The 16,759-nt window shown below is 42.8% G+C and overlaps 2 protein-coding genes across 2 annotated transcripts in view; one reads left to right on the top strand and one right to left on the bottom strand.

Moving 5' to 3' along the window:
* WASHC5 (WASH complex subunit 5) overlaps positions 1 to 942 on the top strand; it is a 112,736-nt gene extending 111,794 nt beyond the window's left edge. The window contains exon 29 of the mRNA XM_073632233.1: positions 621 to 942. Within this exon, the coding sequence (XP_073488334.1) occupies positions 621 to 677 (57 nt within the window). The 3' untranslated portion in view covers positions 678 to 942. The remainder of the gene's footprint in view (positions 1 to 620) is intronic.
* A 6,448-nt stretch (positions 943 to 7,390) lies between these two features.
* The window catches only part of SQLE (squalene epoxidase), a 27,711-nt gene continuing 18,342 nt past the window's right edge, over positions 7,391 to 16,759 (bottom strand). The window contains exons 10-11 of the mRNA XM_073632232.1: positions 13,873 to 13,960; positions 7,391 to 12,907 (exon numbers count right to left, since the gene is read on the bottom strand). Of these exons, the coding sequence (XP_073488333.1) occupies positions 12,715 to 12,907; positions 13,873 to 13,960 (281 nt within the window). The 3' untranslated portion in view covers positions 7,391 to 12,714. The remainder of the gene's footprint in view (positions 12,908 to 13,872; positions 13,961 to 16,759) is intronic.

Raw genomic sequence — 16,759 nt, 5'->3', positions numbered from 1 at the left:
GGTATCCCTGCAAGGGGGAGGGATTATATAGGGGGTTGAACTTCCTGATAGGGTGTGCCAGTGTCCAATCACCAGTGATACCTATATAACCCATCAGTAATTACTGTGGCTCTGTGTCCCGTGATGTCCTTCGAAAGAAAAGGATTTTACAGGTAAGCTGTTTTAAAAAATCCTATTTTTGGCACCTGGAAGGCAGAGGTGCAGCACACAGCCCACTGCCAGCAGCATGTCAAATCAATGACCAGATGAAATATGCGGTAGCTGGACGCTGTTCCAAGCGGTGTTTGCGTAAAGGGCTCTATGTGTACAGGGACGTATGCCCCAAATGCTACAAATGTACTCCCCGGACCCAATAAAAATTAAATTTTTAGCCGCTACAAGCCAAACTGCCCGTGTAGATGAGGCCTAAACATGACCACCAGGAAAGTAGTGTTTACAGAATGACTAGTAGCAATGGCAGCGTGTGTGGGTTGTTTTCTTAAAAAAAAAAAAAAAAAGTTTCCTTTTTAATATATCTTGCTTATATATATTTGATGCCACTGACAGTGTGATGTCCTGTAGTAGCATTGTTTGTTTTATTTAACTGTACTCAATATTTTTATTCTTTTTATTTATTTTAGGTTGTTGAAGCTCATGTGCCTAACTTCATATTTGACGAGTTTAGAACAATTCTCTAGTTGGACAGCAGAGTGGAGACTGAGAAAAGATGATAATCTACACTGCTGCCCCAGGAAAAAATTTTCACAGATTACCAAGCTTGGTTATAGGAACAGCTGGCTCAGGCCTGGTGACCAATAGTATAGCAGTCTGGTTATAGAAATAACTGTAAACATTCAGTAGCACTTACACTTGTGAATAACGGCTTAAAACATTTCATTCTGTGCTCTCAGGAAATAAAAGCCTCTGGTATTTTTTTTTTAATAAAATGTCATCTAACCCTTATCTGTGTCAGTGATGTGCGACTCCCTAAGGCTAGAGATGCAATAAAGCCGGCCATACATGGATCGAAAATTCAGCCAGTTCAGCAGGGACCGGCCGAGATGTGATCCATCAGTTAACTTGGGTACAACCAGTCTGTCTGATTTTTTTTTTTTTTTTTTTTTTTTTACATTCGATTATCACCTGCGGCTGGTAATAATCGTGTTCTGCCGGCCGGGAATGCTCGCCACACCACCCTGCTGGCAGATCACAATAACCATGCAGAAGACATTCCCTCATCAACATTGACTGTGTTGATGGGGCAATCGAGCAATTTTCTTTCCTTCCACCCATGGTGGAAGGAAAGGAAATTGGTCATTTATGGGCTGCTTAAATCTTTAGTTATTACAGTGGAGCCTTGGATTACGAGCATAATCCATTCCAGGAGAATGCTTGTAATCCAAAGCACTCGCATATCAAAACGAGTTTCTCCATAGAAGTCAATGGAAAAGAAGGTAATTCGTTCCGCATTGACTTCTATTGCATGCAATACCGCATGTGGCCAGAGGTGGGGGGGCACCAGAAAGCCTCAGAAATACTCGGGGACAGCTCGGCTGAACTCGGAAACGGAGTATTTCCGACTGTTTCCGAGTGGTTCTGAGTATTTTCGAATGGCTCCGAACCGTTCCGAGTGTCCCCGGCACCCCCGCACCTCTGGCCAAATGTGGTACTGCACACCCCATTAGCTTAAATTCTGCTCGTTTTGCGAGACAACACTCGCAAATCGAGTCAGAATTAAAAAAAAAAAAAAAGAGTTGCTCGTCTTTCAAAACTCTCGTTAAGTGTTACTCGTTAACCAAGGTTCCACTGTATATCCAAAAATGGATCATTGCAGGAAATGGGAACTAGCACACGCCTTTCAAAGGCCAAGTGGTCTCCGCTGTTGGGTCTTTTTTATTTCTTGTATATAATACTTTTCTAAATAACTTCAGGCTGGTCATGTGATGAGCGGTCATTTTACAGTGGATATTTTTCTCAGCAATGGGCAGTCCCTGGTGGGGCAGAGGATAGTTAACAATGAGCCACTAGCAGCATAATTACACTCCATTTAAAGGACACCGTGTGTGATGCTCCGCCAAGATGGTGGGGTTCTGTGGAAGGAATTACTGCGGAGAACAACGCAGGAGAGACTGTAAGTATTGCAGTCTGATTTTTTTTAAATCCAAGATATAGAAGGGAAAGATAACACAAGCAAGTTGGTTATCGGCAATTCCAACTGGAGGGGTTAGGAGACCATGTCTGATCAGTTGGTGCCAGGTTTCTTCTGGTTCACCTCCCACCTCCCTTCCTTCCTTAAAGTGGTTGTAAACCTCAGACATGATATATGAACAAAACATATGCCTCTATAGTGTCTCAATCCAGAGCATTAAGTGTCATTTCTCTCTGGTGCCTCCTTCCTCTGCTATCATCATGAATCACTTGTGACAAGTTTTCCTGACACCAAGAGAAAAAAAAGTGACACGGCAGGGCCCTCCAGCTGATTGACAGCCTCAGTTCTGTTCTTGTATGCTGTGGGAAGGATGGTGTGTCCCTTCCCTCCAATCAGCTCTCAGAGCTCCCCTCGCTGAGCTCTGCGGAGTGTAACTTCAGCTCTCCGCCCCCTTTTTTCTGACAGCTCAGACAAGCTTTATAACTTTTTGACTGTGAACAGCTGTAGGGAAGAGAAGACTGCAAATAAACAGGTACAACTTTATGTGGGAGGATTTGTTTCATCTCTGTGTATCACCTGAGGCCAGTCACTTCACTGGATATATGTAAAGGTTTACAACCACTTTAATATACTTGTGATAGTCATGCATAACAATCAGTGCCTGAAAACAGGTGGACCAGGCCTGCCATTCTGAGCACCCTGGAGTATCTAGAGGTATTTTTAGAGGAAGCCGGTGTCTTGCCGAGAAAGTTCCCCCGGCGGATAAGGACCCCCCTGTACTGCGCTTGCGCAGTACCAACGTCTACGGACCCGCCGAAAATAGACTAAGATGAACAGCTGATCGTCAGCTGTACACGGCGCCTGCGTACTACATTCTACCCTATGTCCACTTTAAAGCCCCACCATCCAAGTGGACAGAGTTAGAATAATAATATGCCGAGCGCAGCGAGGCCGTGCCTGAAGCGTGGCCAGCGTAGCAAGCCCGCGAGGGGCCTGTTACAAACTCTTTTTTATTAAAATAGTCTTGGCACACAGGCGCCATGTACAGCTGACTCTGGTGTTCAACTTTGGCTCTTTTCGGCGGCTTCCTTGTTGTTCCTACTGCGCAAGCGCTGCGCCTGCGCAGTAGAGGGGGGTCCTTATCCGCCGAGGGGAAATTTCTCGGCAGAACACCGGCTTGCTATGGGTTCCTCCCCTATTTTTCACCTAGTTCAGTTTTCAGGAATCAGCACTGCAGGTCTTTGTACGTATGCTGGACTGTGCCCCTAACATATACTTACAAAAGAGGCTGTAAACAGAGGATTAATGGCAGGAATCACTCAGCACATTCCTGGATAACCGAACTGCTGCACAGCAGCCCCTGCTAAAGCTTATTATGAGGATTGTCCTAGTGAATGTTTCAGTTTCAAGAGGCGGAGAACAATGACCATCCAATTATTGGCACAGCAGATGATGTCTGTAAGACTGGTGTTGCATTTGGTATATAGCTGCTCCTTATTTATAACAATCGCAGTATATTGTGTCGTATGTATAGTATGGCTGTTTAAGTGCCGATTCACACCAGCGCGCTCTGCAAGATCGCATGTGATTCACACTGCACTGCAGTGCAAATCACATGCATTGTCCATGCAATGCGATTTCAGCCATACAGATAGTATGGCTGATATCGCATTCAGACCAAACTCGCACAGGACCCTTTTTTTGGTCCGCACCAGAATCGGATCGCATGGGTGTTCACACCCATGCGATCTGATTTATGTCCAAACTGTTGGTTCTGAGTGCGATATGCAAGCTGAAATGGGGGGGGTCATTACCAAGGTATTGACACTCCGCTTGTTCACATATGGCAGTGTGAACTGCTGTGCAAGTCAGGAGCGATGTGGGAACCCGCAGTGGATTCGCAGGTGTCCTGCATCGTACAAGTGTGAACCACGCCTAAAAACAGAAAATTTATATCTAACTAATGCTGGCCATACACAGTTCGAATTTCGTAAGAATTTTCTTTCGAAAATCGTATGAAAGAATTTTCGTATGAATTTCGCACCATTAGTGGGCTGCAACAACGAGCGATTTTTGTGCGGCAATCAAATTTGAGGAATCGGACATGTTGGAAATTTTTAGAAAAACGAACGATTTTCTAATCAATGATGGGAGAATCGTGCGAAAAATGTAATAAGAAAAGAAAATATACGGAGAGAAAAGAAGATTCCCGGCCAAGAAAATTCTTTTCTGTAGCAACATGCGGTGAAATTGAAGGCTTGGTCGGCCGAATTTTGAAAATCAATGGTGGCGTCATCGGATCACAAAAAAAAAAAACGAACTTTCTGATTTTGAAAGAAAATTCATTCGAAATTCGACTGTGTATGGCCTGCTTAAGGCCTCGTGCACATTCGGTGTTTAGACCCGGTGCTTGAGGCCAAATATTTCACAGTCTGACTCATCAGTCCAGAGCACCTGCTGCCATATTTCTGCAGCCCAGTTCCTATGTTTCCATGCATAGTTGAGCCGCTTAGGCTTGTTTCCAAGTCAGGGGAATGGCTTTTTGGCTGCAATTCTTCCACGAAGAACACTTCTGGCCAGACTTCCCTGGACAGTAGATGGGTATACCTGGGTCCCACTGGTTTCCACCAGTTCTGTGCTGATGGTACTGCTAGATATCTTCCAGTGTCAAAGGGAAGTGAACATGATGCATCCTTCATCTGCTGCATTAACCGCTTGCCAAACGTATATATACGGTGGCAAGACGGCTCTCCTGTGCAGAAAACCTGATCCTGCACTCCCGGATCTGGGGCACACACACACGTATATGTGGACATGTCGCCGGCGACCCGCGCCCACTGTGATTTGACACCGGGACCCGCCGATTGTTCGGGACAGAAGCAGAACAGCGGTCTGCCTATGTAAACAAGGCAGACCGCTGCTGTGTGAGAAGGGAAGGTAGTGATCCTGTGTTTCTGCAGAGCAGGAACATGGATCTCTGCCTTCCCATAGTACAAGCACCCCCACACAGTAAGCAAGTACATTTTAGGCACCCATTTAACCCTTTGATTGCCCCTAATGTTAACCCCTTCTCTGCCAGTGTCCGTACAGTGACACTGTATATTTTTAGCATTGATCACTGTATTAGTGTCACTGGTTCCCAAAAAAGGTGTCCAATTTGTCTGCCACAATGTGACAGTTTCACTATAAGTCGCAGATCGCCGTCATTACTAGTAAAAAAATAAATAAAAATATCCCATAGTTTGTAGATGCTATAACTTTTGCGCAAACCAGTCAATATATGCTTATTGGGATTTTTTTTTTTAACCAAAAATACAGTATGTAGCAGAATACATATTGGCCTAAATTGATAAAGAAATTTTGCTTTTTTAAAAAAAATTTATTGGATATGTTTTATAGCAGAAAGTAATATAAATATATATATATATATATATATTATTATTACTATTATATATTTTTTTTTTTTTATTATATATTATTGGTCTTTTTTTGTTTATAGTGCAAAAAAAAAGTAAAAACTGCAGAGGTTATCAAATACCACCCACAAATAGAGGTTTCTTTTGGGGAAAAAAGGACATACCGGTACATTTTATTTGTGCACAGTGTCGCACGACCGCACAATTGTCAGTTAAAATAACGCAGTGCCATATCACAAAAAATGGCCCAGTCAGGAAGGGGGGTAAACCTTCTGGAGCTGTAGTGGTCAAGTTTCCTTGGCCAACCGCTTTCATCTACGGTCCTCAACATTGCCAGTTTCTTTGTGCTTCTTCAAAGGAGAATGAACAGCACATCTTGAATCCCCAGTCTACTTTAACCTTATCAATGCTACATTTGCTGACATTACGAAGGCTTCACATCTGGCTTCCTCCGGCTTCAATACTTTTGAGTTCCTGACATAAAGCATGCAGCAAATTTAGTCAAAACTCCTGATCAGCGTACCTGTTCTAAATAAGAAGCTACTGGATCAGTATTACAATAGGGCAACAAGTACTCTTAAAATGAGAATTTAGAACAGTCAGCCTACATACCAGTATTTCTATTATCATATATCATGCGTTTCCTTTAATTTAAAACACCACCCTTGCAGTAAGGGGCAAAAAGCGGGGGTGGCGGTCTGTGTCAGCCTGGGTCATAAAGGATAACTGGCCAGCCTGATGCAGATCCCATCCCTTTCTTTTTCTGTACACCGTCCAATGTTATGCCTCAACCCAAAGTGGTGAAGGAGGTAGATGGTGCACTGGTCCCCTATAAACCATGCAGTGCAAAGTGCATGTCCTTCACCACAGTGATGCACTAAGCATTGTCAGCCAATCGCAACAAGAAGATTGGCCTTTAAGCACTGTTACCCTTTAACCCCTTTCTGTCTGCAATATATTAATGTTCTTGTTCTGCAGCAAGGTGCTCTATGCTGGAAATACATTAAAGTCACGATTTTGAGAGCCAGTGGTGGACACTTTGCGCGGTTGGTTACACTCAGTTCCAGGTATCGTTGATCACTCTGATCCCTAAACTATGACATGGCAATCACATGCCGGCAGGAGGCTTCAATGATTGAAATAGCCTAGAGTTAGGACTGCAGATAATACTGGGGTGCCGCAATGTGGCTCTTCAGCTTATGCATGTATTTGCAAATGTATGCAAACTGTTAGACAGGATAATTTGGTTGGTCGGTAAGTTGAGCTGGGAATATGCCTTGCCCTTCCATGTGCTCCTTGCTGCAAAGGCCAGTTATAGGTGGGGGCAGTGGCCATTTGTACTGTTGGAATATTGGTGAGGGGACGCACTGGACACCTTTGCTGCCATTATGCTATATGCTGGGTGTCCAGTGCGCCCCTGTGCCTTTTTAAAGAGGGGTGAGCTACCTCTAGGCTCACCTGCCTTCTGCCTATCCATTATAATGCATGTGCTTCCACTATGGAGGCTCTCAAAATTTAGGGTTAGGACTGCGGATAATACTGGGATGCCGTGAAGTCACTCTGCAGCTTACACATACATTAGCGAATGTATGCAAACAAAAACCCCCGTTTTTAACGCATACTGTTGGGATAATTTGGTTGGTTGCAGGCTGTTTGGTAAGTTGAGCTGGGAATTTTCTTTGGTTTTGTTTGACATGCGTCCCCCTTCTATGTGCTCCTTGCTCCAAAGGCCAGTCATAGGTGAGGGCAGTGGCCATTTGTTTGTATTTATGCATTAATGACCTCTTGGCTATGAAAAGGGTTCATAAAAGAAGCTACTAACCTGTTATAAAACATTCAGCAACAATCGGTTGACAAAACAATTTAATTTGTAAAATTAACATCTTTCTGTTAAATTATGCTTTTTACATAAATCTTTTTTGCAGAATATAAAATATAAAAACAATGCACTTACAATACATGTGTAATATTACTGTACAAAAATATAGAACTTCAGTGAAGTGCTCTAATTATTGGTGATGTCGAACATTGAATGTCATTTCACCACCAGGAATTGTCCAAATAAAATAAGCCATTAATGTACAACATCTAGGTAAATTTAAACCCATTTACAGTTCAGTCCAGTACAGAACCCCAGCAATTCACAAAGGCCAAGTAAAAGAGACAGAGTAGGGTAGCACAGGTGAAAAGAAGGCGTTGGTTTGCTTGTTGATTCCCAGGCACAATGCCGGCTACAGAAGCCAGTAGTAAACAGGAACATGATCTAAAATTCACAGAGATCCTCCAGGAAAGAGTTTTCCTCTTCTTGCCTACTTACAGAGAGGGCCGCCTCATGAAGTACATCCTTCAGCTCATTAAAAGAGAAGTAGGTTTTTTCTTTTTTTTCCATAATCATACTTACCTAGGTGGGTGCAGCATTGGTTCACCGCCGCCTCTGCACTGAGAACTGATCGATCGAACACTGCCGATCGCTTGGTTCTCGCAGCTCCCCGAGCAGAGAGCTGCTGACTGGCAATCAGCAGCTTTCCGCTCTGCCCCCCACGCTCATTGGAGCGCTGAGTTGTGGAGGGGCAGGGAGCTCTCAGTGCCGAACTGAGATCCTGGGACGGCTATCAGTCCGGGCACCTGGCGGATCCAGACTTTATTGTCGGGGTGACGCTGTGCCTGTACTGATTCCTGTGACGTCAGCAGAGAGTGGACTTCAGCCCGCTCTCTGCTGAAAACGGGTCACAGGAGAAGCCCAGCCAAACAAGCCGGTAAAACCAATGGTCAAACTATTAAATCACATGTGATGGAGACTACTCATATCGGCCAGACCAGGCTTTCTGTTAATCTAAGTGCCCCCTTAAATGTTGTAAATATCTGTTGATTCTGCCAGTAGAACCATTGGATAGGCACTATGATAGGGTGACAACGTCTTCATTATTTTTTGGTAAATACTACAGTGGTGGCTACTGTAGCTGCTTAGATGTTGGCACCGTTGATGGCCTCTATTGGTAAATTAGTCATGCCTATCTCTGCCTACAGCCCTTTAGATTGATGGCAGATTGTCCTATCTGTAGGAGTTTAGGAAAATCCAAGCTTGCCTTCAAAATGCCTGATTATGACTTGAACAAAACATATAGGCCAGTGTTTCTCAATTCCAGTCCTCAAGGCGCCCCAACAGGTCATGTTTTCACGATTTCCCTCAGATGAGATGGCTGTGGTAATTACTAAGGCAGTGAAACTGATCAAATCACCTGTGCAAAATAATGGAAAGCCTGAAAACATGACCTGTTGGGGGGCCTTGAGGACTGGAGGTGAGAAACACTGATATAGGCTTTACATGGACTTTATCTTCTAGGGAAAAACTGAGGGCTTTATGAAATCTGAGCCCTTATCAGCAGTCAGTTGTTCTGAAAAGTGAAGAAGTTCCTGTAACTCTTCATTCTTATACAAAAAAAAAAAAAAAATATATATATATATATATATATATATATATATATATATATATATATATATATATATATATATATATATATATATATCTATATATATATATCTCACTTTTCTCCCTGGAGACTCAAAACATTTTATCAGCTAATAGTAAGTCAGCCATCTTTGGCACACTTTGCAGAATATACTAGGGCCAAATTACCTATAAGCAAATAGTAGTGTCCTGTCTGGGACTTGAATCAAAGACTGCAAGTACTAACCACTAGGCCACTCTGCTACCCTTTAATCATCCCTGCCAATACCTCCCCTTACAACTAGACTATTTTAGCATTGACTGATTTCAGATAAATAAACCAAATGTCATGCAACCCTTGACTCTCCCTGTAAGTTAATGAGCTGAAGTATACAAATCACTGAACAGACACTCTGCAAACAGTACTTACCATGCAATTGCTACTCAACCTGACTGTATCATAACCATTTTTCAGTCGTTTCCAATTCTTTCACACACTTGCTTTGCCTTTTCATTTCAGTGCAAAAAGTAAACAATCTCAAATACCCCTATAAGGCACACAGAGCGGAGTCTGCTCTGATCAGCAGAGGATCTGTAAGCATGTCCCCTGCTGATCAGAGCCGAACAAGACTGATGTCACATCCATGCCTGTTCAGTTTCCGCCTGGTAGACATGGGCAGACCCCTGTCAGCTCTATGGGCGGCCGGGTGTAAACAGAGTCTGCTGCCTACTTACATCAGGCTACCTCAAAAATGAAAAAGAATGCAGTCCTTTTCTGTTTTTTTTTTTTTTTTTTGTTTGTTTTTTTTGCCAGATCTGGACAGACCCAAAGGTAGGCAGGTGTAAATGGACACAAGTCCGTTTACGTCCACCTCTTCATAAGGCTACATGGATCTTCTAATGAGGTCCGCATGAAAAACTGACAGGCCGACCGGATCAGAGTGCCAGTGTGAACGGGGCCTAATGAAATAAAAAAACAATTTGCTGAGTTCCTAGTTTTCAGTGTGATTGGACAAGGAGGTACCAATCGTAATCTGCTTGAAAATGCCACCATAAACTTGTGTTCATGGAATGATTGGATGAAAGAATAATCAATCAATCGGAATGATTCTTTCTTGGAGAACCTCCCTAAATTATGAGGCATGGTGGTGGCAAACGGTGCTACTTGGCCTCAGGACAATGGCAAAGTGGTCACAACAGAAGCCGGACACAAATCACAAAGACATTGGGGTTGATTTACTAGAACTGGAGAGTGCAAAATCTGGGGCAACTCTGCACAGAAACCAATCAGCTTCCAGGTTTCTTTGTCAAAGATTAATTGAACAAGCTGAAGTTAGGAAGCCCATTGGCTACCATGTGCAGCTGCACCAGATTTTGCACTCTACAATTTTAGAAACTCAACCCCATTGTATAAAGTACAAGTAAGGCTTGAAAACATCCCCCCGCACTATAGCACTAATGGAAATAAATATGTACATTGGGCATGGTCTAGCTAGGAGTAGAAGTCACATTCAACTGGACTTGTGTAATGTTGAACGTTCTAGATATACCATGACCTGATGAACCTTCACAGACATTGGACATGGCCACGAAAAGCAGCAAGAAAAAAAAAACACAATTGTTTTTATAAAACAAGTAGATCCAATGTCATTTGTTAAGCATACAAATGCAGAAACTGCTTGAATGACAGATAATATGCTACAATGTGCCAACAAGAGCAAGCTTACCTGTCCATTACAGGTGCCCACAGTCAATGGCTTGGGAGCTGCATACAGCTCCCGTCTACCTTTCATGTGGCTCCCAACAGCCTCATAGCAGGGCCTGAACACTTTCTGTAGCAGCATTTCTCAACCTTTATACCTTAGAAGAACCCTTTAAATCGTTTTCAGGTCTCTGTGAACCCGTTAAACCAATTCATTGGGGGTCAGTGGGAGAAATGCCTCTTACTTTGGTCAGTTTGAAGAATGACCCCTCACAGTGGTGTCCAGAATGCCACCCTTACAGATAGCTAAAAAGGTCATTGGTGTCATTCCACTGACTTTGACAAGTGGTGTTGGACCTGGAACTATGCAGACACCATCAGATGGGGAGGTCAATTGGCCACAGGTGAAATGAAGCAAATGATGATAATCCCCAGAAAAAATGCAGACCGTCAAAATTGTAGTGTTCCCTCAAATTATTAGTCAGCAGACTCCCTTACATTGGTGGTTAGGGGAAAGAATAATTCTTACATTTGAAGCCTTTGAAGAAGAACCCCTTAAAAAGGTGATCAGTGGGAAGAATGTCTCTTACGTTGGTGGTTAGTGAGAAGAATGTCCCTTACACTTGTGGCCAGTGGGAAGAATTCTCCTTTATATTGGTCAGTGGGAAGAATGTCTTTTACATTGGCAGTCTGTGGAGAAGGACTGCCTTAAATTGGTAGTCATTGAAAGGAATATCTGTTACTTTGGTGGTCAGTGGCAAGAATGTCCCTTACATTGGTGGTCAGTGGGAAGAATATCTGTTAAATTGGGGGTCAGTGGGAAGAATGTCCCTTACATTGGCAGTAAGTGGAGGACCCCCTTACATTGTTGGTCAGTGGGAGGAATGCCCCCTAAAAATAGATAAAAGATCAATGGTATCAGTGGTTGCTTACCTGAGAGGCAGAAATTAATTGCTCAAGGAACCCCAAACAACCTCTGGAGGTTGAGAAAGGCTGCACTAAGCTATAGCAATCATTATGTGCCATAACAGCCAATATTGTCAAAAACAGTAGCCAAAGAAAGCCAAAATTGACAGTCAAATGGCTATATATATATTGATATATAGAGATATATGTATATATATATCTCAATTATTATTATAGCAAATAACACATGCATTATAGCTCAGTGAACTGAGGCTATTGTAAACTATGCAAAGTGTCATAAGGAGGGCAGAAGAGCACTTCAGTAATCTCCATTAGATGCTAGGTAGAAAATCCAGTTGAAAATGATTTCATCATTTCTTCCAGGGCTCTTATATATTCCAGTGTTTACCTTAGTTTTATACTGGCACTCCCTGTAAAACTGTGTATGAAACCTGTTGCAACTATTTTAACAATTTGTGCTGCTTTTTTTCCTTACTCCTGGTGGCCAGTTGTTATTTCTGACTGTTGCCTACAAAAGAAGTTTTGGGGTCTCTGGTGAAGAGTATGTAACTGATAGTATTAAGTAACCTGTTTCTTATCCCACTCAGGCTGCATTGTCACTTTATGTAGCTAAAGGAAAGGTAGAAAATCAAGTTCTGTATTTCAAATGAAAACTTCAGGAATGCTGTGGCCAGTATCTGATCCAGGAACTGACCCACAAATACTGTTCGGTTCATAAGAAGTTCGTCTCTATCGAAACGGTAAAATCAACCGTGGCGCCGTTACCGATCTCAGCCCCCCTTTTGCTGGGTAATTGTCTGTTCCATATACTTCATGAAAAGATCTAGAATTCATTTTTCTACCAGACAGCTGCCAACGCAAATACCAGAAATGTAATATTGAGTTGCCATCTGGCAGCAACTGCGTCGCAGGTTTCTGGATCCTGTTTATGTCTAATCCGAAGCTTGTGTGGACAAGCAGGCGCGCTGCACTTTGCAATCATTCTTCTGTTTAAGGTTAGGAATCAGTGTAATGGGCCTAGTAGTCTTGTTTTGATATCACGAGGCCCCTCTTTGTATGCTCGGAGAGACGGGAACGTTTCCTCCTCCAGTAATCAATACACCAAGTATTTCATTTCTGAGTAGATGAGAGGGAAGATGACAGCACAAGCTCGGTACAGGATGGCGGTACTTCTGAAAAAGGCACGGGGTTTCGTTAGCCAAGGCTCTGTCTTGAAGCAGAAGTAGACAGCATAAAAGGCGACGGCGAAGAAATGTCCGATGAGCTTCGTGGGTTTGGGAGACAGTCTGTGGGAAGACAGAAGAGCCAACGTTATTAGTAGTCATAGCTGTAGAGTTCTAACAGGTTACTAATAATGGTGTAAACATATGCCAGACAGTGCAAAGTGTTGTAACCTTCAACAACCAATCACATTTCAGTTTATAGATGGTTGAAAACAGGGCCGGTGTCTTGCCGAGAAAGTTCCCTCGGCGGATAAGTTCCCCCCTGTACTGCGCAAGCGCTGCGCTTGCGCAGTACGAATGACCAGGAGCCGAAAATAGCCGAAGATGAAAATCTTCAATCAGCTGTACACGGCGCCTGCGCCCTAGGTCCAGGCTGAAGCCCCACCATCCAAGTGGACCTAGAGGGGGAATAAAAAAGTGCCGAGCCGCGCCTCTTACAGGCGCCGTGTACAGCTTTTTTCGTCTGTATTTCGCTTCGGCTATTTCCGCCGGCTCATGGGGGTCCTTATCCGCCGAGAGGAACTTTCTCGGCAGAACAACGGGACAAGAGGAGGGCAGGAGGGGCATCTGCCCTGGGCGCAGTAAAGCAAGGGGGCAAAGAAAGGACGCTAGGTGGAAAGACAGAAGAGTCAACGTTATTATTGATAGTCATAGCTATAGCGTTCTAACAGGTTACTAATAATGGTGTAAACACATGTCAACTAGTGCAAAGTGCTGTAACTTTCAACAACCAGATCAAGAACAATCAGATTTCAGTTTATAGATGGTTAAAAACAGGGCCGGGAGAAGGGGTGGGCAGGAGGGGAAGTTGCCCCGTGCTCAGTAAAGCAAGGGGGCAAAGAATAGAGGCAAGGTGGTACACCCATTCTACAGCATATATTAACAGTGGGGGAGGGGCGCAGTTCTGGATCCTTGCCCTGGGAGCTGGACGACCCTGTCCCAGTACTGGTTGAAAGGTTAGTTCTGATTGGTTACTGAACTATGTACTTTGACCCTTAATATACAGTATGCGCAATGAACACACTTACACGGAGAGAAGACCTATGGGGCCGGCCACACATTCTCCTCCCAGCTTGAAGTAATTGAAGCACGCTCTTCTCAGCTGGTACAAAGATTCTACAAACAAAAAGGAGGACACGTTAGCAGCTCATTCATATTTATAGCGCTCATATGGGTCCTCTTTAACCAAAGTAGTTTGATCATGCTATGGTAAACAGTTTTTCATTTTAAATTGTTAGTAAATGATATAATATGCAGCTCTACAATTCACTGCTTGTAAAAACACCTCTATATTAACCACTGCAATGTCAGAGAGACAAAAGTGATAAAGTGTACCTAAAGGCAAACCTTTTTTTTAGTTTTGGATAGAGTAAAGAAGGATTAGACCACCTATCAGTTTTTATTGCTGTCTGTGCCCTCGTTGGGGAGATTCACCCTCTCTCTATATTATATTTCACGTTGAGCGCGGATTTGAAATCGTGCGACTTCACCTTAAATTGCACGATTTCAAAGTCGCATTTCAGGGGGACTTCAGGTTTCGACTTGAAAGACATCTGTACGGCTTCATGCACAGATGTCTATTGAAGTTGCACCCCCAAAAATCTGCAAAAGTAGTGCAGGAACTACTTTTGCAAATCGGTGCGGCGCCGCAAAGCCGGCATCGCGCCGATTGGTGCAGTACCATTGCTGGCAATAGGCTGTCAAATCGCATGACAAATCTCTCCAATGTAAATGAGGGCTGAAAGAAAATCCCAAATTTTGGGTTGTTCACAGAAACATAATAGAGAGGAAATCTTCCAATAGGGACACTAGTTCTGGTGACCTGGGGGTCCCCAAGGAAATCCCTTATGCCTGGTACACACGATGAGACTGATTGTCCGTTTTTTATTTTTGCATGCTTGTCTCATATCGAAAATGAAGAGTTTACTAAAGTGACAAAAATTTTCATGTGACAGAATAAAAATTTAGAAGTGATGTAATGTGTTGTATCGTATTTGGATTGTATTTTCGAAAGATAACTGTACTGATTAAATGAAAATTGTACGATCTGATATCATATGAGAAAAATTTTTGTGCTTGTCCCATCGGATAATATCGGATGAACTGTCATGATCGGCTCTCGAAAGCTGTGTACTAACATTCAGATTATTGTACGATCGCTTCCAAAGCGGTGATTTTCTAAATGTGTTCACGGGTCATTCATTTGCAGAGATTTACTCTCAATTCCTCTTTGGCTATGGGACAGTAAATGAAGGGAAATCTCCACAATGGGACACAGATGGGAAACAAATATATTGGGGGTTATTTACTAAAGGAAAATCCACTCTGCACTGCAAGTGCACTTGGAAGTAAAGTTGCTGTAGATCCGAGGGGGACATGCAAGGAAAATAAAAAACAGCAATTTAGCTTGCACATGATTGGATAATAAAATCAGCAGAGCTTAAACTCATTTCAGATCTACCCCTTAGATTTAGAGCGACTGTACTTCCAAGTGCACCTTCAGTGCAAAGTGGATTTGCCTTTCGTTAAAACCCCCATTGTCTCATTTAGTATATCTAGCCAAGCTGACTATGATAGGAAAAGTCCAGTCATCTACATCAGTGGTTCTCAACCCTGTCCTCAAGTAACCCCAACAGGCCACGTTTTGAGAATTTCTCTTAAGCCTCGTACACATGATCGGATTTTACGCCAACAAAACCGTGGACTTTTGTCCGAAGGGGCGTTGGCCCAAAGTTGTCTTGCATACAAACGGCACACAACTGTCGGCCAACAATCCCGAACATAGTGACGTACTACATGGTTTTTCAGCTCTTTAGCGCCACCCTTTGGGCTCCTTCTGCTAATTTCATGTTAGTAGAAGTTTGGCGAGTGTTGATTCACGCTTTTCATTTAACGCTTTTCATTTAGCGCTTTTCAGTTAGTTTCTGAGCGGCCCTTCATCAACCAGCCATGTTGCGGAATCGGAGGAGATAACGTGTTATTTATTATTGGCCTTGGAGTTATTGCTTTGACATTAGTTTTTTGGTTGAATAATGATTTGATTTGGTATATTTTCTATATTTTTGGATGCATAGAATGCACTTTTTGGTTAAGTTCTATTGGCAGATAGCATTTCTAATATTATTTGTTTTCTTTTTTTAATGCACAATAACAAAATTGTGTACAATAATACTTGGCTATGTGTTTTACTTCAAATGACAGTTTGGGAGTAGGCAGTTACATTTAAAAAATTACAATGTAAAATGGACAAGGGACACCAACATAGTTGTATGTTTGATCTTAAAAACTACGGGAAAAAAAAACATAATAATATTATTCTTGATATCACTAGAAAAAAAAAAGCCTTTGAAAATTTGTTTGCAATAACTCCATCAGTATCACCAGCAAAGCAGCTTCATTATTATCCCATTAAAGAAGAAGAGAATTGTGCGCTGCATTTCGAGATTTTATAATTTGCCGCGTCACAAATGTTAATTCTCCATTACAAATGCTAGTTTACAATACCGACCGCTTCTGGCTCGTCCTTGCTTCCGAGCATGTGTGTTTGTACTTTGGACTTTTGTCCAACGGACTTGTGTACTTACGCTCGGAAAATCCGACAACAGACATTTTTCCGCGGAAAATTTTAAAGCCTGCCATCCAACATTTGTACGCGAAAAATATGACAACAATTGTCCGATGGAGCGCACACACGGTTGGATTTTCCGCCAACAGCCTGTCATCACACAATTCCCGTCGGAAAATCCGATCGTGTGTACGAGGCTTTAGATAATATAGCTGTACAAAATACCAAGCCATTGACTCCAATTTCAAGCACCTGTGCAAGATAAGGGAAAACCTGCAAACATGGCCTGTTGGGGGTACTTGAGGACAGGGTTGAGAACCACTGATCTACATAATGCCAGTTTCCTATGT

Source organism: Aquarana catesbeiana, linkage group LG05 (genome assembly GCF_042186555.1).
Source record: "Aquarana catesbeiana isolate 2022-GZ linkage group LG05, ASM4218655v1, whole genome shotgun sequence".
Lineage (NCBI taxonomy): Eukaryota > Metazoa > Chordata > Amphibia > Anura > Ranidae > Aquarana > Aquarana catesbeiana.
The sequence above is the reverse complement of the archived record's forward strand: the minus strand, read 5'-3'. Positions and strand labels throughout refer to the sequence as shown.